Source organism: Chiloscyllium plagiosum, unplaced genomic scaffold (assembly GCF_037043375.1).
Source record: "Chiloscyllium plagiosum isolate Xiang-an unplaced genomic scaffold, Cpla_swu_hap1 HiC_scaffold_48, whole genome shotgun sequence".
Taxonomy (NCBI): Eukaryota; Metazoa; Chordata; class Chondrichthyes; order Orectolobiformes; family Hemiscylliidae; genus Chiloscyllium; species Chiloscyllium plagiosum.
Genome location: NW_028270186.1, coordinates 3398281 through 3421006, shown reverse-complemented (window position 1 = coordinate 3421006; position 22726 = coordinate 3398281). Strand labels below are relative to the sequence as shown.

General features: G+C 47.5%; 1 protein-coding gene across 2 annotated transcripts in view; it reads right to left on the bottom strand.

Moving 5' to 3' along the window:
* Positions 1-4632: 4632 nt before the first annotated feature.
* Positions 4633-22726, bottom strand: part of anxa4 (annexin A4) — a 49073-nt gene continuing 30979 nt past the window's right edge. For both annotated transcript variants that reach the window (XM_043681195.2, XM_043681196.2), the window contains exons 9-13: positions 19734-19827; positions 11722-11817; positions 11551-11609; positions 10112-10234; positions 4633-5141 (exon numbers count right to left, since the gene is read on the bottom strand). In XM_043681195.2, the coding sequence (XP_043537130.2) occupies positions 5085-5141; positions 10112-10234; positions 11551-11609; positions 11722-11817; positions 19734-19827 (429 nt within the window). In that variant the 3' untranslated portion in view covers positions 4633-5084. The remainder of the gene's footprint in view (positions 5142-10111; positions 10235-11550; positions 11610-11721; positions 11818-19733; positions 19828-22726) is intronic.

Genomic DNA, 22726 nt, shown 5'->3' with positions numbered 1-22726 from the left:
ACTGTTGGAGATGCAGAAATGGCATGTCCATTTCCTCCCCCCCCCGAGTAGGTTGTAGTGACACCAGTGAATGAGTCTTGACCTCCCAGAATAGGAATGATCGGGAAGCAGAAATCAGCAGGAGCTGAAGGACTTCAGCATCGAGTCCACCTCCTTCTCATTCATTGCCACGCAACAGGAAGGTGGGAGGGACGCATTTAAATGTACTTAACCTCGGCAAGCAAACATTCGGCCTGCTCCTTCCTCACACTTCCAAGCAAACACAGTTGTTTCCTCACGGATGGCATGTTTTAGCCCAGTCCAAAGGTTTCGGCCAGGTGGAGATGGAGGAATTATGCCGACAGCAGTGCAAACAGGTAGGTCCAAAACCAATCAGCTTTCCCATTACATTCCCCACTGGCAGTGACATTCAGCTCACTTCCTGGATGTTATCCTAGTGCCAGAGGGTGTGGGGAAATGGTCACCATGGCATACCTTGTGGCTAATTCACAGACCACCTGCTCTCACAAACCCCAACAGAGAAGGAACCACCCTCCTTTACCAAGGCAGATTGGTTCAGGGATAAAGATTGGCCCAGAACGCCAGGGACAAGTCCTCTGCTCTCTGCTGTTGTAGTGCTGAGGGACCCATCTCAACAGGCAGAGACCCACTACCACCAGCTGGTGGTGGGAGGTACTGAATTGCTTCTGTGGCAGTGGGAACTTCCAAAGAGATTGAACACTCACTGGAGTTTACAAACACAGAGGGGAGATTGAATTGATGGTCTAAAAGATTGTTGTAGATGCAGAAACGGTGTTTCCAAACCCGAGGCCCTCTCACACAGGAGCTCAGGCGTCTGCTAAACAAGGGTGGCCGGTTTTGTACAGAGCTGACAAGAAATATTTTCTTGAAGGCTGAGGGAACTGTGGCATTCCTTCACATAGCTATTAGGGACTGCATTCATTGTGAGCAGACAGACAGAGCCACCTTTAAATCAGAAATGGATTGAAGGGTTATTGAGAATAAGCAGGACGGTGGCTTTGAGGCTAAATGAGATGAGCGACTGGTTTCAAGTTGTGGAAGAGGTGCCAGGAGCAGGTGTGCCAATTCCTTCTAGTGCTTACCGTGTTGTGTTTTTCCCACCTTGACAGGTGGTGAGATCCACATTCCCACCACCCTTTACATGAAAACTTTTCCCTCATATCACCTTTCGCCCGCTGCCCTGATCTGAAACGTGGATCCTCCTGCTTATCGATTCCTCCAGTAAAGGGGATCAGTTCTTTCCTGACTGTACCCCTCATACATTTGATACATCTCAAATCATGTTCTGTCTCAAAATATTCTGAGCAAACAATTTACAGCCCAGAAACAGGTCCTTTGGTCCTCCAGTCCTGAGCTGATCCAAATCCACTGTCTAAACCTAACTGCCCAATTCCTAAGCATCTGTATCCCTCTGATCCCCCACCTACTCCTACATCTGTCCAGGCGCACCTTAAAACTCTGCTCCAACACACAACCAGAGTCTTGCCAATCTCTCCATGACTGAAATTCTCCAGCCCAGCTAACATTCGGGACAATCGCCCTCTGTACTCTCTCCAGCTCAATCACAGCCCTCTGATAAAAATGGAATTCCAGAATTGCACACCCTACTAGAGCTGTGGCTGCCCAGGTCCAGCGTTACCACCAGGCTCTGAAACACACTGCCTTGCGTAATCAAGACCAGTGTTAGACACTCCTTCCTAACCACTATCTCCCCATCCCCTACCTCAAGGCATTGGTGTACATGAACACCAAGGTCTCCAGGATATTCTGTGCTTCCCAGGGTTCTGCCCTTTACCATTAGTCCTGCTCAGTGCCTCACTGTGGAGGTGCCAGCGTTGGACTAGGATGGACAAAGTTAAAAACATCACACCACCAGGTTACAGTCCAACCATTCATGTGCAAGTACAAATTTGAGATCAGTTGAGCTAGGAACATTGCTCATCACAGTGGACATTTTGGCACTGTGCACAAACATCCCTCAGCATGACAGCATCACTGCAACAGTCTCAGCACTCAATATCACTGACCACCAAAGCTCCAGGCACCATCCTACAACTCATCCTTTATCCTTGACCACAACGACTTGACCTTTGACAACCAGCTCTTCATCCAGACACACAGAACAGCCATGGGGACCATATCTGCACCCCAAATAGGAGGAAAGCTTGTACTTCCAAACAAACCTGTTGGGCTGTAACCCGGTGTTGTATGTTAATTTTTAAACCTTTCTTAACCTCACACCTAACGGTGTTGGATTCCATTTGGCTCTGATCCGGTCCATCTGCTCAGTCTGTCAAATTCCTCCTAGTTATCCATAAATCCAACAGAAAATAGAATTGGAAAGACTTGAACCCTTTTCAGTCAGTGTGTTTTGACTTGGACAGTCAGGTTGGCACAGACTCCATGCCTCAGCCTGACAGGACTTGGGGATAATTTAGATCACTGTGTTGACAGCAGCTAAACACCACCAATATAGCATTCCTTGATCATGCCAACACACCCAGCATCAGGCCAGCTTGGCTGGTCAGAGAACAGGGCCTCACCTAACCACAGCCTCTGAAAGCAGCTTCTTGCTTAGAGTGTTTAGACAGGGCAGGATGCCATGCCCACCCCTAAAAGAGGACGGGTAAAATGTTTTTGAAACGGCCCGAGAGCATCACAGCTCAGTTCCAACATTCCCACTCAGTGACACTCCAGAATTTGTCACTGACTGCAATGGACAAGGGGAGGGGGAAGGCACCCAAACCATGGAGACAGCACCAGGGGCGCACATGATTGGTCACCCAAACCACGTGACTGAACCAGAATGGGAGCAAATCGCCCTTATGGCTGAGGCAGAGATACAGCTTGCCCGAGAGGGGGGGGGGAGGGGGGGGGGGGGGGGGGGGGGGGGGGAGGAAAGAGGGGAAGAGGAGATGGTGTGGCTACAATTCACCTTCAGGATGGATATAAAATCCCTGAAGTATGGAAGTAAACCATTCAGCCCATCATATGCTGTGAGAGGCACTTGCAAATGTTATTATTTCTGCTGAAATCACAAGGCTGAATCATGAGGATGTATACCAAGAAATAACTAACCGAAAAAGGGAGGTGGTTGACTGGTAGAAACAGATGTATTGACATGACCATTGCAATTGTCACGCACATAGGGAGGTTGTATGAACAAGATAACCAAATAAGACGGGGGTGGGGTGGGGGGTTGCATGCTAGCCACAGGCAGATATGTAAGGTGATTTGATTAACAGCTGCAAGGAGCAATACAACTGTCACAAATGAGGTAAAAGGGGGAGGTACAGAGAGGCTCATAGCAAACTGTATAAATGTGCAATAATATTATTCAGAAGTGCGCTTACTTTGTGGTCACCTGGGCTTGCAAGAACACATTAAAGACAGCTTCAGAATTTGACTGACTTTAATTAATAATCAGTGAGCTTGGTTTCTCACATATGCTAAAGAAAGGGGAGCTGTATCTCCTGATCCCACTGCCACCCACCCACCCACACGAACAACTCACCCACTTGGCCCTTTTAAACTGTGTCATCAGCTGCCAACAATGGCCCACATTCTGACCCAACACCACACTAAAAATCAACACAACATCAAGCCTTGGTTTTCCATCACAGAGAAATGTTTTCATGCAAAGTTGGTTCACACACAGTCTGTGCCTTGGCACGGTGTCTAATGGAAAGTAGCATTTCAATTGGAGAGCGCTCGGAAATCACACCAGGTCGATTGCAAAGACAAAACAGCATGTTGCCATCTTCAAAGTGGAACACAAGCTCACAAACATAGCTTCAAGGTTTTTAGGTGGAATGAATCCTTAATGAATTATCCACTCAGAGCTACTCATTTAAGACAATTCCAGTGATTTGTCAGTAAACCATCTGCTCACAGCATTCTCTTGTTTCAGATGTACTCTACACTTTGATCATTGAATCGTACCATCACTTACTTTCATCATTCTCTTCTTCACTGATCTTGGGCTCAGTATTCAGACTTCAAAAGAATCTCCAACCTCTCAGTGCTGAAGCAAGATGACACCATCCCAGAGAGTTGCTTCCTTCCCACCAGGTTCTTGATGCCGAATGGAATGGCCACAAGGAACACACACCGACAGAACCACCAATCAAAGCCAGCCGGCCTCACTCACTGCAGTTGGGGGAGACAGCATTTCACCAGCAATGTATTCTCAACCTATAGTGTTTCTTAAATAAAAATGCACCATGAGAGGAGGGTGTCACTGGCTCAGCCAGCATTTATTGCCCATCCCCAATTGCCCAGAGGGTAGTTAAAAATCAACCACATGGCTGTGGGTCTGGAGTCACATATTGCCCAGACCAGCTCAGGATGACAGATTTCCAAGGACAGATGGTTTCTCCTGCCAATGCACAGTGGTTTCATGATCATTATTAAACTCTGAAATGCAGTTTTACTTTAAAATTATATAATTCAAATACTACCATCCATTATGGTGGGATGAGAGTTCATGTTCCCAGAACATAGAGCTTCATGGATTCAGTGTTGAGCAATGATAACATGAGGCCATCACTTCTGCAAAGCACTAAGGATGACCAAACCTGACACAAAACTGTAGAAATGGCAACGGAGGCATTTCACATCAGAACGCATTTCTTTATTGGTTCACAAATCGGACTTTTATTTCTCATTGCTACAGAGTGCATGATTCAGTTGCAATACTGATTGCTTGGTCCACTTCCCTCCCCCACCAATAAAAACAGAAGCAAAAACGTTCCAGCGATCCAATTACAAACCAGAGGAAAACTGATTCTTGGTGGAATGGCTGGAGCTCGGTCTCAGAGCCAGAGCCAGATGAAGAGTTGCTCCTGTGCCCATCAGCTGTTTCTATTTGCACTGAAGAGAAAATACATTCATCTCACAAAAAGAATTAGATTTCTTCAAAAGGTAAGAGAGACAAGAGGCATAGCTGTCAGCCTGCATGTGATTAACACCAAGCAGCAACGAGGGACACATCCAGTGACAAAAAGGTGGGACAGGTTTCCAATGGTTTTCCCCTTGGAGATGGTACTGCCCTGCTGGGTTCCTTATTCTCCACCGCTAAGCTCCAGCAGAATCTTCTTATAATCACCAGAGCAATCCCCCTAGAAACAAGATTAAAAAAGGTTCAGTCCAGCTTGGCAGCAATGTCTGTTGGTTCCAGATAAATGAACACCATACCAAGTGGAACCATCTCCTTCCCACCATCCTTCTTCAGGGTATTGTGCATCCACCAATCAGCCAGACAGTTCCCAACTCAGCAATGTCGACACAGGAGATTGGAGAATCCTGACAGTGTGAAAGCGGGCCATTCAGCCCATCCAGGCCACACTGACCCTCCCAAAGAGGATCCTACACCAACTCAGCACTACCTCTCCCAACCCTGCAATTCCCATGACTAATCCACCTAACCTACACATCTTTACAATGTGGGAGGTAACCCACACAGACAGGGGGAGAATGTGCAAACTCTACTCAGAGGGTGGACTCAAACCCGGGTCCCTGGTGTTTTGAGGCAGCAGTGCTAACCACAGAGTCACCATGCTGCCCAGGTGAAGTGTTTTCTGCACATTTAAGCAAGGTGTCCCCCAGAAATGTCACCACCCTCAATCTGGTGGTCAAAAGATTCAAAGCTGTCCTCTCAGGACTGGAGATTCCAGACCAAGCTCAAAATACTGCAAGGCCTACATTCAGACCGCAGTGTGCACAACCCAAGCATTTGATGATTTCAAATGACTCAGCAGAACTGCAAAGTGCCACTTCCCACAGTAAGAGCGCACAAACAGCCATGTGATCGTGGCCATCACCGTTCAACCAGGGGAACATGTGATAAAGAGACCAAACAGACACCACCCCCAGCTGCTCTCTGAAAAGTGCCAAAATCTGCTAAACAATTCACATGACGTCTTTAATTCACACATTGAATGGATTCCCTCCCACAAAACTAAAAGTGGCACGGATTTAAAAAAAAGTAGTGTCATTTTCTTCTGGTCACCATTGTTACCTTGGAAGCTAACAGATGCTGGCCACTGTGCAAGTGGGTCAAGCTCAGTGGCTGATGGGATATCAGGAATCGATCACAGAGTGACACACACTGTTCTTGGACACTTGCTCACCCATGTTCATAGCAAGCCAGCCCAACTCGGTCAGGTTAGCTATGTGAATGGGGAAGGAGGAGAACATATCTTTTTGCAAAGAGGAGTTCACAGTTAGTGCCCTGTGGAGTGGGAGGCAGAGTGGGAGGCAGAGTGGGAGGCAGAGTGGGAGGCAGAGTGGGAGGCAGAGTGGGAGGCAGAGTGGGAGGCAGAGTGGGAGGCAGAGTGGGAGGCAGAGTGGGAGGCAGAGTGGGAGGCAGAGTGGGAGGCAGAGTGGGAGGCAGAGTGGGAGGCAGAGTATACAGTTTAGATTTTAGATTACTTACAGTATGGAAACAGGCCCTTCAGCCCAACAAGTCCACACCGACCCGCCGAAGCGTAACCCACCCATACCCCTACATTTACCCCTTACCTAACACTACGGGCAATTTAGCAGGGCCAATTCACCTGACCCTGCACATCTTTGGACTGTGGGAGGAAACCAGAGCACCCGGAGGAAACCCACGCAGACACGGGGAGAACGTGCAAACTCCACACAGTCAGTCGCCTGAGGCGGGAATTGAACCCAGGTCTCTGGTGCTACGAGGCAGCAGTGCTAACCACTGTGCTACCGTGGGAGACCTGAGATGTTCCAGGCTAGCAGATGGTGAGCGGAGGGGGTGGGGGTGATGTTAGTGGGAGGGATGGGGAAAAATGAGGCAGTGAAGGGGTTTGTAAGAGCATTTTTGTTGCGTGCTCAGAGAAAAAAAAAAGAGGAGTCTGTCATTGTCACTCAGCAAGCATGAGGGACACGAACTGATTCCCCAGCACTAGGCAGTTAAGCCTGACAAAACCTGGTCAAGTCCACATGAACGGTATCCAGCACGGAGGGGTATCTGCCTCATTGACAGCTTGGTTATTCCATCAGCTTCCATGTCCAACCCAAACCAGTACAGGTTACGGATCATTCCTGCTGTGTCTGAAAATTCATCAAGTCAGAGCTGAAAAATGCGTTGCTGGAAAACGCAGGTCAGGCAGCATCCAAGGAGCAGGGGGGGGAAAAAAAAATAATAATAATACAACATTTTGGGCATGAGCCCTTCTTCAGGAAGCCCTAATTCATCAAGTCAGCCAAGTGTATGGAAAATGAACAAAACCACAGTGCACAACGTCACAGTCCAGGAAAATTGAAATGCAGAACACAAGACCTCAAGACAAGTCTGGAATGAAAACTGTACAATTCCAACACAAAATCAACCAAAGAAATCAAGACCTTAATAATTCCAATTCCATTCTTCACTGAAAACTCGAATTGAATTCTTTTTTCTCCACACTGACTTTTTTTTTTAAAAAAAGTCATCTCAATGGTCTATTAACTTCAACCAGTGGTTACATTCTTCTACAATGTTCCTCATGAAACCTCTATTCCAAACACTGAGGCTGGCACTTGTACCCACATTCTAACCTGGCATTTGCCCCCCATGTGCAGACTGTCCTCTGCAAAACACAAAAAATGAGTTGAGATGGTCCCAGCGGCCACACCATAACCAGTCAAGTGTTGGGGCTTCGTCTCCCTCTCCTTGGCCTGGACAGGATTCTGTTACCAGACACTGAATTAGGTCACCTGTTTCTGGCTCAGCTCAGAGCCTGTGCTGTGGCAAGCTGCACGCCTGATGTTCTGCGCCAAATGCCTCCCTGTGCCCAGCCATACTCAGCCAGATCAACATTTCAGCTGGCTTCCCAACCACAATGGCAAACTGCTAACCCGAAACAGACTCCACATCCTCCCGAAAAGATCAAAAACACTATTTTGCTCCCAGAAATCAATAAACATTCCTTTCAATAAGACCACGCTCACGTGATGTTACAGGTCTCAGGCTAAGTTTCATGACACCCAGAGGGTTATCTAAGGAAGGACTCTGAAAAAAAAAGTGAACCAGTGCAAGCTGAGAAGTTTCGTTAACTCAGTGATGACTCTGTTAGTACCGATATTCCTGACTTGTCAACCCAACTTCAAAATGTTCACTTTCTGGCCTATACTGCCTTGGCATATTATACTCAACGGGTCATGATTCACCACCAACAGGTTTTGGTTAGAGTTACAATCACAAGAGCCTTCCTTCAGCTCCTTACCATTTTACAAGAACACTGTGCACTCACTCAGTCACATTCCACTCCACAGCAGTGAACACACAGTGTGCAATTGGTCTTCCTAACTGCAAGGATTCAGGGCGAGACTGCCTGACTACTTCACAGAGCACCTACGTCCTGTCTGTAATCCAGACCCTGAGCTTCCTGTTCCCTGGCCAACATCGCACAGTCTCACGCTTGCTGCAGTACTAGCTTGAAGAACAGCACCTCATCTTCCGCTTGGAAACTTTGCAGCCTTGTGGACTTGATATTTTCACGTTTGATGATCTTTCCCAGTCCTTTTCCCCATCTCACACACCAGGCCTGGTTATCACATGGGCTGCTCCTACAGACTCCCCATTGTCCCCGAGTAGCTACTCATTCTCCCAGGCTGATCTGGAACCTTTTCTTGGGCTGTCCAATTGTTTTACCCTCTCTCCAGCTTCACCTAGTGTTTACCCCTCCCCATCTTCTGCAGAGAAAAAAAAAATTGTTTTCCTCATTCCCAACAGTTCTGAAGGATCATTCAACCCAAGACATGGTTAACTTGGATTTGTGCCCACAAATGGTGACAGACCTGCTCAGCTTTTCCAGCTATTTCTGTTTTGCTCCGAGAAAGGATCGGCCTAGCGTTACAGCAAGAACTGAGTGAAGCTTGGAATCCAGGAATGGCTGGGCCCATCTCCATGCTGGAGTTTAGAATAGCAGCAAGGGGCTGCGATGGAGAGGATAGCATTCTGTACAGGCTTGACACTGGAGATTGGTTCCGTGTGGCTGTGGAAAATAGAGAACGCAGGGACCTGGGCTCAGCATAAAGGAGGGTCGCTGACACCCATTTTGAACAATATGCTTCCCCCAACTGCCCCTCTTCCAATGCTCTGAACCCCCTCCAAACATAATAAAGACAGAGACCCCTTGTGCTCACCTACCACCCCCCTCAATCTCCACATTCAAATCGATCACCCTTAAACACATTGGCCAACTCCAACTAGACCCCATGACCAAGAACATCTTCCCCCCTCCCCTCTCTGCCTTCTGCAAGGACTGTTCCCTTCACCAATCCTTGGTTTGTGGCACTCAGCAACCCCCACAACCCTAGTACCTTCCCCTACAAACAGAAAAGATGCTAAACCTGCCAGTACACCCCCCCCCCCCCCCCCCCCCCCTCACCTCCATGCAGGGCCCCAAACAGTCCTTCCAGGTAAGACAGAGGTTCACCTGCCTCTCCCCCGACTTAGTTTACTGTATCCAGTGTTCCTGATGTGGTCTTCTCTACATCAGGGAGCGTGAATGTAAACCTAGGGAACGGCTCACTGAACATCTCAGCCGGGCCTGCAGGAGCCAACCTGACCTCCCAGTCACCACCCATTTTCATTCTCCCAACAACTCCCTTTCTGACATGACCATCCTTGGCCTCCTCCATTGCCGCATTGTACCAAACTGCAAATTAGAGCAACACCACCTCATCTGGTGTCTGGGCAGCCTACAACTCGCAGGAGTCAGAGTTCTCCCGTTTCAAATAAACTCCCCTTCCTCCCTTACACCAACCAGATTCATTGCTCCCACTGACCTACCCTCCAAAAAGAGTATCCCAACCAGACCCATTCCCCTACCTTATTACTCGACATTTACCCCAGACTAAGTGCACCTAATCTACACATCCCTGGACACTATAGGCAATGAGGATGGCCAATCCACCTGACCTGCACATCTTTGGACTGTGGGAGGAAAACGGAGCACCCGGAGGAAACCCACACAGAAATGGGGAGGATGTCTGTGTGGAGTTTGCACAGTCACCCAAGGTTGGAATCAAACCAGAATACAATCCATTGGCAGTAAGTAGGTACTGACTTGTCAGAGCACACACTTACCTTGATGAAAGAATACAGGGACTTGCCATACATCCTGTGAAATTCATCTTTGATGTCCAGCATATCCACTTCACAGCGAGAGACCATGACTCTGATCAAGGTATTGTCATCTGTTCCCATCCCCTAAGATCAAAGCAGCACCAGGTTAGACAGTTAGAGCTCAATGTGGGGGATGGGGGAAAATGGGGGATGGATGGAAAAACAGACAGAAACTCTCCAGGAATCTAAGCTGACCTTTCAGGGCTATCCTGGAGGGAATGCCACAGTCAGCGAGGTCAACTTGGAGACCTGCTCTGGCCTCTAATGCTCATCTCTCACCATCCTGGGTTATTACATTGAAGATTCAGGAGTTATCATATATGCTGATTAGACCAACGTCATTTGAAGGATCTTGCATTCAGTTGTCTGTCAGGACAGCAGTGACTACAACTCAAACTTAAGCACAGAGACTGTGAAAGGGTATTACGGAAGTATAAGGCTTGGGTTTATTTTTCTGCATGCTTCAGCAATAACCCCATCATGATGGAGTTCAGAATCCTACTGAGTGCAGCACTCCCTCAGCACTGCACCTCTGACAAAGGGAAGCTCCCTCTGCATTGCACTAAGGAGGTTAAACAGACCGAACTTTCTGACTTGAACCCACACTTGGCCAGAGGAGAGCTGTCCACTGGACCCGTGTAGTCACTACCACCGTCCACGAACCCTTGACCTAACCAATACCAAGGGGTCAACTCCTTTCGAAGCTGTTGTCATCTGGTGCCAAGATGCATTTTTATATAAAAAAGTGTCCATTTGAACAGAGTCCCTCCTAAACACTCCCCACATGAGCCTCAGCAGAGGGACTGTCACTTGGCAAACTCCAACCCAGCTTCAGCAGTGTGCAGGGAAAAATAAGTTAAAATCAACGAGCTGGAAAGGCCAGTTGAGCCATGGTCATGGGAAATGCTTTCTGCAGGCAGAAACAACTACAGTTTCTCACTGACAGTAGCAGCTCAGTTTTAGTGAAGAAAACCCATCAACAGAAACATTATAAGCTGCACACTTTTAGGCAGAAGCACTTGTGCCTTCAAAGGTCCAGGCAGCCTGTAATCACATCGACCCAATCACCTTTCATATTCAACCTGCATTTCACAGAACCAGGGACAACCCAGCCACACAGTCCTTGTGTGTAGGGGAGTTGGTCAGTGCCTGGAACATGGATGGTATTGCAAGGACAGGGATTGGAGTCCAAAGTTTATCATTGCTGTGCTGTGCTGGCAATCTCCTGCAAAATTAGATAGTAAAGCAAGTTGCACAACTCCGGGATCAAATGCTTGCGGGTTTGCAACCGACATTGGGCTGTGTGGAGTGGGCTAAACTGCATACCAGCCTGGAGCACTGTAAGGTACTGTGCCATGTAGAACTGGGCAATGCCAGCGGAAAGAATCGACTTTATTTACCTTCATGGATTTGTGCAGCCTCTCAGCAAAGTATGCTGGTCGGTTCCTCATGTTCTTCACTGGGAGAGACAGAGAGAGAGATGAAAGCCATTAGTCCTGTGAGAAAGTGCACAGAGGGCAAGTACAGTCAGAGAGGGGGGAGAAAGAAAACAAAAAGATGCGCTAACTCACCGACTGCTAATAAAGCACTCTCCAGAGAGCCAGACATCTCTCCTTTAATGCTGCTCTCAATGTCTTTGTTTGCAATGGTCTTGTATTCTTCAAAGACTGTTCAGGAAGAGAGCACACGAACGATGAGCAAGTGGAAATGCCTGTCGACAAATTAACATCAATCCTACACAGCAGGCAGGAAGCCACTGTGCTGGTCCTTCCACATAGGGAAGTGGGCACTTTACCTGCCTGCCTTCTCTCCCCAGCTCACCCTGCATCGTTACACACAGTCTTCAGTTCCTGGGGCCTCACACTAACGCTGTGTCCCAATGGCAGGGTGGCAGCACCTCATGGTGATGCCAGTCTCTCTCAGACACAGACAGGCAGAGGATTATTCAAAAATCAAGAAGAAATCACATTTTGCGCTGATCAGTGTCCTCAGGGAGGAGGCAGTGCTCTGCAGGCTCAAGGGTCATTCAGGACTGTTGATCATGGTGTGCTGGGTGTGCTGGGGACCCCCTCTGCCCACCAGGAGCTAGGCTGGTATAGAGTCCTGAATATCAGTGCAATTCAGGATGGCAAGTGCAGAAAAAAAAAAAACAAGAACAAAAACCCCCTTTCGGACCATCCCTCTGGGGTAGTGTTCATGTGAAAGGCACTAACAGTGGTCTGTGTCTGTCCACACTGTGGAATTGTGGGAAACACAGTTGCTCGATTGGAAAACTGGCCAACCCCCGATTATAAAACACAAGCAAAGACTAAAGCATTACTGACCTCAGCAGGATATGACACAGGCCAAGTCCACATAAATTCTTTAACCTTGGTAAACCTAGTCAGAACTTGATTAGTTGGCTCCACATAAATTCTGGAATATTAACTGAGCCTAAATAAGGACATTCCACAAAATCCTGAGCTCCCAACAAGGACTAGATTATAGGATGACGCAAGTGACACAAGGTTTGTGAAGACAGTACAGTACACATCAGAAATTGTAACAGATCATAATTCAACATACAGGTCTAATGGATGACCAATCTAGAGTGATAATTACTGATTAATAGCAGTAACATTTACACACAAGATTCCTGCTTTCTCTCTGTAAGCACCAACTTGAGAGAAATTGAGAGCTGCGAGCACCTCCAAGTTTAGCCGTCTGCATGGAGTTCTATTGTCAATCGACAGATTGGCTGTTGGAACAAGCGGTGCTGAATTTTTGTTGACTTTGTTTAGCTCTCAGTCTCAGTCTTGTTGCTATTTTTAAAATCCACTTCTACATCGTGATCCAGCATTGTGGAATAAGACAGTGGCTCAGAGAGAGGGATCACCCTTTACCCCAGTATCCCTCGGGAAAGAGAGGCCATCCCTCACCACCATCCCATTGCAGAATGCGTGCCAAGAGCTCTGGACCTTCCTTCAGAAATTAATCCAGCCCACTAGGTCCGAAAGACAGCCTGAGGGAGTGATCAGGATTCCCAGGAAGAAACAAAGCCACGTGTCTCCCTCCTGCATTGTTGCTCCTTGGGGAATTTGAGAAGGATATGAATGAGAAGATTCCAAGCTGACAGTGACAGGGAGGGAGTTCAACCCTATCAAATTGCTCAGCTTGTCCAAGCTTGTGTGTGAAATGCCTGCCCTCAAACACTAAGTGGCTTGCCAGACATTTGCAGCAACTGTAGAGCCCATGAGCAACGATCAGGGGGGAGTTAAGGGAGGTGTCTGGATCAGGGCTTTGGCGGTCTGAGATCCCAGGAGCCAGCCCAACACGGTGATGCAGGTTCCCGGTGAGAGAGCAGGGGAGATGGACTCAGGAAGGGGAAAAGGATACTCAAGCAATGGAGATGGGATGTGCAGGCCCCACATGGTCCATCACTTAAACTGCCAAGTGTGATATTCTGGTTTGATTTATTTACTTACTTAAAAACCAGATAGTCAGGTGACTGTAAAGTTTAAGTTTTAAACTTGGTTCTTTCTCTTTTCTGCCTTCTTGTTCAGTTTTTGTCCCTTGGTCCTTGTACTCAAGATTGTGCAGTGTCACCACATGTAGCACTTTTCACCACACTTTGGTCCTGGAGTACAAGTGACAATAAAGTCTGTATCTTAAATGATCAGTGGGCGAGTTGGGACACAGATCATCATTGAGCTCCTCAGGCCAATGAAGTGACAGCCTACTGACGTAGCATTACCCCTCAGTTCCAATCTCCTTTCCAGTCCAACGTTCACCAGCACCAGCCAGTGGAGTCGGCTGCTCACCATCACTTGTGGCATTGTACCGTGTCCAAATCAGAACCAACAGCTAAAGCCGCAAGAAACTCCGGCGAGGACGATAGTTTCACCGTTGGCACAGATACTCCAAACAAACATCACAAGAATTATAACAGTCAGTCAGTCATTGCTGGTGCTGCTAACTGCTCAGGTGAGAAGCCAAGGAGTGTGTGTGTGCGCGTGGCATGGAGAGTCAATATTCCCAGGAAACTCAATCTAATGTTCCATTGGGACCCCACAACAACATGAATCCCTTCCTTGGTACGGTATGGTGGAAAAGACCCCTTTCTGACTGCAGGCAATACCTGGACATGCAATTTTTGTTCAATTACACTTCATGATGTGAAGGCTGAGCTGTGACTGCCTCAAGGCATCTGATACAGCTTTGCAACAATGTGAACAAACTCTTAAACTGACAAAACCTTTTCTATTCAGACAGTTAAAGAAGAGGTTGGTGTGTGACTGGCCACTCCCAGCTCCCTTTGCCAACAGGCACAGATTTGGGATTTGTGCCCCTCCCAGCCAGTGAGAGCTGCTCTGTGTGGTGTTCTCCTTGAACACATTTGAAGATGCAGTCCTATTTCTAACCAACAGGCTGCGATAAAGCAGCAGATTTGGTCAGACCTTCAAGGACACAATGTGAGATTCACACCGGGAGTGAGAGTGAGTCAGTGTTTCGCTGCCATGGGAACACAGTACAGCAGAGTCAACAACTGCCACTCGATACAGAAAACTCAGCGGTGGCCCAGTATACAGCACTCAGGCCTCAGAGTCAGCAGGTTGTGGGTTCATGTCCCACTCCAGACAGACTCATGCACAGAATTCACAAACATAGCCAGGACTGGACTGAGGCACCTTTCAGATGAAAGGTACAGATTCCATCACATGACTGATCGCTGCCCTGAACACATGACCCCCTGGAGGCTGCAGGCTCCACACCCAGCTTCTGTGGGAATGTCTGTTTTTACACATCTAACTGCTCTTAAACACCGTGGGCGGCACGGTGGCACAGTGGTTAGCACTGCTGCCTCACAGTGCCGGAAACCCGGGTTCATTTCCCGCCTCAGGCGACTGACTGTGTGGAGTTTGCACATTCTCCCCGTGTCTGCGTGGGTTTCCTCCGGGTGCTCCGGTTTCCTCCCACAGTCCAAAAGATGTGCAGGGTCAGGTGAATTGGCCATGCTAAAATTGCCCGTAGTGTTAGGTAAGGGGTAAATGTAGGGGTATGGGTGGGTTTCGCTTTGGCGGGTCGGTGTGGACTTGTTGGGCCGAAGGGCCTGTTTCTACACTGTAATGTAATCTAATGACTGGATTTATTTGTAATGCACATCCAACAGTATCTATGCCAAACTGGACAAATAGATTTCCCAGACATTTTTGTTACAATTAGCACTGCTGCCTCATCACACCAGGGACCTGGGTTCAATTCCAGCCTCAGAAAACTGTCTGTGTGGGGTTAGCACACTGCCCCTGTGTATGTGTGGGTTTCTTCGCGCAGATACTGAGATGTGCAGGTTCGGTGGATTGGCCACAGCAAAGTCAGGGTTACAGGGATAGGATGGGGTGGGACACTCTTTGGAAGGTGGGCTGAAAACAATCCATTAAGTGGGAAAGCAGGGCTATGATTCGGTGTAACCCAGTGGACAGCCAAAAAGGAGCACAAAAGGGGAGCAGACACCATAGATAGGGAAGGGATCGTCTGTCAGCGGGGACACAGTGGCAGCATCACAGCCTTCAGATCCTTGGCCTGTTTCTGTGAAAGAATAACCCAACTGGCAGGACAGGACTTCCCAAAGGATTCCCTGGGTCAGCACATCCCCCATTCTCATCAACACCAGCAAAACTCTGCTGTCAGTGCCTCTTATCAGAAAAGATTCAAGGGTCAAAAGCAACAGAGAGAACAGGAAAAGGCTTCTCTGGTTGGATGTCAGCACCACATTGGTGTTGTCAGGAAGAGACAAGCTGCGTGGAAGCACAATCAACTGGGTTGGAGGCCCAACTGGTGTACCCTGCAACTCCAGCACAACCTCCTTACTCAGATACTCCTGGTCTCCTTTCATACGCGAGAGGGTCTAACGTGGGAAACAAAGGAGCATGCAAGCTCGGGAAAGGAAATCGGCCATTTGGCCCCTCAAACCTGCACCACCATTCATTATCATGGCTAGCATAGAGCTCAGTACCCTCAATCTGCATCCCCCCGATCCCACACCTCCGCAGCCCTGCAGTCCCAAGAGCTGGAGCGGCCTCCTTTTTGATAACAATGTTCTGGCCACAACATCTTTCCAGTAGGGAATTCCACATGCTGAGTACTCTCTGGGTGAAGAGACACCGGAACATCCTTCCTGTGTTCACCCTGACTGGTCCGGTCAGAATTTTCACCATTTCTAGGCAAATCACCCTCTGCTCAATCTTTCCTCATCTCCAGTTAGCAGAATTCTGACTAACTCGGTCTCTCCTCCTCGGTCAGTCCCGCCACCAACTGCACTCCCTCCATCACCAGAACATCCTTCCTCAGAGACCGAGACCAAAACCCCACACAGTATATCAGGAGTGGCATCGCCAAGTGCAGCCAGACATTCCTGTTGCAGGAAATCGAACCCTCTCACTATCAAAGGCCCATGTGCAGTTTGGCATCTTCACTGCCCACAGTACCTGCACACTCCCTTTCAGAGACTGGAGTACCCCGGGCTCACTAAACATTCCCCCATCTCAGTATACAGCCAAATAATCATCCGAGTCTCTATTTTTGCTACCCAACTGAACCACCTCACATTTATCCACATTAACAAGCACTCGGCCTGACCAAGTGACACTGCATCATGTCTGCACCCTCCTCACAGCTCACCCTCTCACCCAGCTGTGAGTGAGTGCGTTAAGAATCCCTTCAGCGTGGAAACAAGCCCTTCAGCCAAATACATCCACACCAACCCTCCAAATCTATTAGCTGCAAATCTGGAGAGCTTCCCTTTACTTCCCCCATCTAGATAGTCAGCATAGACTGACTTGGGATGGACCGAGCACTGATCCCTGTGGGACGCCTGTGGTTCAGAAACAGACTGGATTTATTCCTGTCTGCTAACCAATATTGTAACTTCTCTATGCCCTACTCCCAATCTCACAGGATTTAAATTTTACACATTCATCTCTTACTTGGGACTTGGTCAAAACCTTTACAAAAAAAGTCCAAATAAACAACATCCACCCCTAGCTGCCCTTGATCAATTCTACTCGACAAAATCCTTCTATTGATTTGTCAGGCATGACTTACCTGCTGACTGTGAAACGGTCTCCGAAATGCTCTGCTATAAAATCCTTCCCCATGGACTGGAGCATTATCCTCACCACCAGCATCAGCCTCATTAGTCAACAATCACGTGTTCTCTTTGCAAAAAGCGGGGTTATGTTTGCTACCCTCCAATCTGTCTGCACTATTCCAGAGTCCAAATCATCTTCGGAAGGTGAACACGAAGACATCTATTACTTTGTACAAACGTTTCCTGAACTATTGTGGGATGATCAGGTCCTGGGGATTGGTCAGCCCTCAATCCCATCAATTTCTCCAGGACTGTTTCTCAGCAGCTGCTCGATGGCCTCCAGTTCCTCGCTCCCCCAGGAAACCCTGTGTTCCCCGTCATTTCTGGGACGTGACTCATGTCCTCCTTTTGTGGAGGCAGAGGCGAAGTACAGGTACACAATCTTTTATCCAAAATCCTTGGGGCCAGTTGTTTTTCGGATTTTGGAATAAATGACATTTTCACAACAAAGTAAAATAAAGGTGACCAACAGCAGACCCACGTGTCAATAGCACAGAATTAATGCCTGTCAGTGCTGGGCCGTGCTGCCATGTCACATCGCAGTGGTTTGACTCGGTGTGGAGTTGGCTCACCTGTTCCTACGCCAAAATGACCCTCCACGAGAAACATTTCCAAATTTGGATAACGAATCATGTACCTGCACAAATTCACTTAGTCAGCCATTTATTTATTCTCCGTGATAAATCCCCGGACTGTGAGACATCTGCACTAACTTTCACAGAGGTTTTTCGCGTCAGGAACTTGTCGATCAGTTCATATGTTCCCCACAGGCTTTTTCCTCGCATTGTTTTCCCCTTCTTAAATGAATCCCTCCGTGGCTGAAATCTAAACGGTTGTCCATTGTCCTGTCAGTTGTCCATGCTTTCCCAGTTGGTATGCCTCTAATACGGTGTCTCCCATCCCTCCGCTGCCATAGTTTAAGTACCGCTCTCTCCACACTGTTGTGCCACACAGAGAACCAAGTTTCAACTTCACTCATTCCATCTTTGAAGGTTTGCTATTGCCTACCCATGTGTGGTCATTCCTTTCAGGAACATCTCCCAGTCAGTCACTGCTGACTCAAACCTCAGACCATTTTAATTTCCCTAGAGATTCAGAATCAGTCTCTGTATCAACTCCCTCCCCCACCATCTCAGTGAAGAATTCTAATCAACTTAGAGTCATTCCTCCCCAAGGCATGTCTTACAGCTACATTACCAATTACTCCTTTCTCACAGTATCACCCCCCCAGTCTGTGACAGCCTGTTCTCTAGCTGGTTCCTCACTGTATCAGTCCCAGTGAGCTATCCCTGTGTACACTCAAGCATAGTGATTCACTCGGTTCATCCAATCCAAATGCAGATTAAAAAGTTAATAATTTACCACAGGTACCTTGGATTTGCTGTTTAATGCCATTCCCCACTTCACTACAGACTGGTGGTCTCAATGTCACCCACACAGGTTTTTGGCTGTTTCTTACTTCCTCAATGCTACTCACACAGTTTTGACACTGTTCCAGTGTTTTCCATCTGACAATGTTGTGTTGCTATCTCCTCTAACTGGTAATCCAACCACACTGTCTCTTCCTTTGTGTCTGTCCTTCTGAAATACTGAGAATGCCTGGATGTTGGGTTCCCATGCCGACTCACCTTGCAAACATCTCCATAATCCCTATCTCCTATCTTTTTGCAGAATGAATTCATCCAATTTATTTCAAATTATCTGTACATACCTTGCCCCATTTCCACTTTATGAAATGTGGCTTTGTTGGATGCTGGCCTTTTATCCCTCTGCCTAGCACATCTCTTATACCCTTTGCTGTTTTTTTGTTTTAGTCAGTCATTCCCCTTCCTCCAACTCATTGCACAGGTCACCAACCCCTTGACAGTTTAGTTTAAACCCTCCCTAATCAATTCCCTAAACCTCCCCCCACCACCTCCCCTGTAGTATATCAGTCACAGTGCTGCCCTAGTCTGACTTGTCCACTTTACACTACTCCCAGTACTCCAGGAACCTGTAACCCTCTGCCCACACCATCTGACATCTCCTAACCTCTGTCCAGCAGCAGTAGCTGCAGCACCCTCAGCTCACGACTTTAATAGGCCTCATTTTCAGCTTATTTCCTAACTCCTTATGTTCTGTTTGGACATGATCCTTGTGTCATTGGCACCAATTGATATCATGGCCAATACCTCTTCATGCAGGACGTCCTGTAGGCTTTGTTAACTGCTCTCTCCATTTGTCCTTCCACCTTCCATGACATGTGCACATCTTTATCCAGGTCCCTGCAATCCTGCACCTTGGATGTAATACTGTCTCTCCGGGATCTTTACATTGTGAAAGAATGTGAGGTGATACATTGGCAATGAACCTGATCCACCACCTGGCCCAATATGCCCATGTCCCTCTGAAATACTATTCAAATTACAACACTTCAACTTATCTGCAAGTTGGCGTTCCAGCTAGTGAAAGGCTTACCTCTCCGCAAATGGACTGGGTTCCGGACACACAGAACACTCAGGAAAGCAACTTCATCTGTGCCCCACTGCTTCTCTCCTGCTTCATACAGCACCTGGTTTACAATCAAAAGCAACACAAAACACATTGCAGTGAGACAGTACAGAGAATTAGCCTTCCTGGTCAGAGGTCACCCACTGGAGAACAATGGCTGAATAATGTCTCTGAAGACAGCAAGAGGCCCACAGTCAGGCACACACTCGTGAACAGGCTTTGGAAGTGCTCACGATAACGTGGAGGCATTGTTTTGTTCTTAACAAAACAGGCATTTCATTTGGCATTTCAGAAGGGCCCACTGGACGAGTTAAAGTGTGGGAAGCCACTGTCAGACAGGAGTGAGTGAGTGAGTGAGTGAAAAAAAAAATGAAGCATTTCTGCTCATTCTGACTGGGGAAGGAGGACACACACACACACACACACCACTCAGGTCCTGTTTTAAACCACCCAATACCAAGATAATTGGACACAGAACAGTGGACTCAAGGGAGGGAGGCAGCTTGTCGACTCAGACCCTACAGAACCCAGATTGTCAGCTACTGACATGATCGGTGTTCACGGTGCACAGTGCTGTTCCAGATGTATTGATTGCTCTGTGCTGCTGCTTCAGGAAGTAGTGCAAGGCTGGGGGCAGGGTGGTTGCATTAAATTAACACGCCCCCCGAGCAGTCATTCCTATCAGGCAGAATACAACCACATTGCTGAAATCAGAGCCACAGTCATGCTTTTCAAGAGCAAAAATGTAGATAAATTAAATTTGTAGCTCACAACATTAAACTCCAACTCAGTCAGTGTACACAATTCCTCAAGGCAACAGCTCTCTGCATCCCATTACAACACCTTCCAGTGGAACAGAGTCTAGTGGAGTTGCCAGCAAACAGGACTCATCGCACCATGGACAGTGCTTTGACCTTTTGGGACTGCGTGCTCCTGCCAATGTCTTAGCTGCTGTGATCAAAACCTTGCAAAGAGGATTATGTCAGAGGGGGAGCGGGGTGGTTGGAAACATAGGTTAAAGAAACAGCACAGCACAAGATTCAACTCGGAACAATATCCAGCTGTTGGGAACAGGACAGAGGCAGAGGGAAGCGAGAGTGCAGAGGATCAGGACATCTTTGTGCATCAATCACACGTGGGGATGCAGCTACACTATCTGGAATTAACACAGTCAAACCATGACCATGAATCCACTGTCCATTATCAGAAAAACCAACCTGAATTCACCAAAGTCCTTTTGGCAAGGAAATCAGCCACCCTTCTGGGTCTGGCCCTTAATTGCCCTTTGGCTAATGCAGGATGGGCAAGTGACCCCCTTGTCTCATGATTGATCATTAAAAAAAAAGTGTACAGTAGGAAAAGGTAAATGGAATCCTGGCATTTATTGCCCATGGACTGGATTATAAAAAAAGTGTTGTTACAATTATATAAGATATTGGTTAGACCACACCTGGAGGAGTGTGGACAGTTTTGGTCTCCTTATTTGAGGAAGGATGTGGTGACACTGGAGGCAGTTCAGAAAAGGTTAATCAGATTGATTCCAAGGATGAAAGGGATGTCATACAAGGAGCATTTGAACAGCTTGGGTTTGTACTCACTCGAGTTCAGAAGAATGAGGGGGGATCTGATTTAAGTATATAAAATGCAAAAGGGTTTGATAAGGTGAAACATCTGTTCAGAGTTCACCTTGAGAGATTATTTATGACCTCTTGTTCAAGTCAGAGGAATAAAGTTCAAAACTGAGATGAGGAGAAACTGCTTCTCAGAGGGTTGGGAATCTGTGGAAATTGTCACAAAGCTGCTCCTTTTTTCTGAAAGCTGTTCCTTTTCTCAAGGTCACTGTGTCCTTGTTGTTTTTCAGAGGGGTTGTAAACAGCTCCTGGTTCCTATTAGACTGGTTTGGTGGAGAGGTTAAAGGGTACTCAGAGGCCTTTTTGTAAACAGATGAGACTTCAGGCCAAAGTGGTCATGTTTTAGAAGTGACCTGTATAATGGAAAGGGAGTGGTCAACTCTCGAGCTGGGCAGTTCAGCCCAGAACTGGTTGGGAGTTCAGCAGTGAGTTCTGTGAAAACAGGCTCTCTCTCTTTCTGCCCTTTCAACTTCAAACTAGAAGGATGTGTTCTATTTTTTAAAATTGTTTTTAAGGGGGTTTGCGTCTTGGGACTGTTGTCTAAATTTGGCACAGCACAATTAAGTCTCATTTAGATAAACTGAGTTCTGTTGGGCTGCTTTATTCTGCTGTGTTTCATTGCATAAATTTTGTGAATAAATCTCTGTCTATTTTAAAACCTGGTAGTCAACCTACCTAATTTCCTCCAGCTAATTTTGACTGGACACTTACCAAAACAAGTGACAAAAGTTATGGTGTGGGCTGCCTGCTCAACGATGGTTTGAGTGGTCTGGCCTAGTCCATAACACAATCACTGCCCCAGACTGCAGTGGCAGCAAACAACAAAAAAACTCAACCAACAGATTCAAGATAGAAACAGATATGTTGTTTCAGATGGATAAAGGGCTAGAGGGAACATGCGGGAAGGTGAGTTGAGAGCAGGCGAACATCAGCACTGATTGTGTTCATAGTAGAGTCAGGCTTGAAGGGACGAAGTGTCTCTTCCCACTATGTTGCTTTGTAAACATGGAGAGAGAGGATGCAGTTGACCTAGTTATCCAGCTCTGCTTCAGACCCAGTCACCTATCAAACCTGACCACAGGCTCCCAGCAGCAGCAGCAAACTGGCCATCTGCTCAGTCCCTCCAAGATTCAGCCTGGTCATTTCCACACCATGCCCGTTGGTCTGTTCAATCTCACCTCGTACCTAAATGATACACAGAGGGGTGTGTGCGCGCGCGCAAGAGACCCTCAGCAGTGGGTGAACTACATGAACAGTTCCTCCACCACAAAGCTTGGGAAGCAGGAAGAATCTATGGAAAACTGCAAGAGGACAAGAGGCCATGGGAGG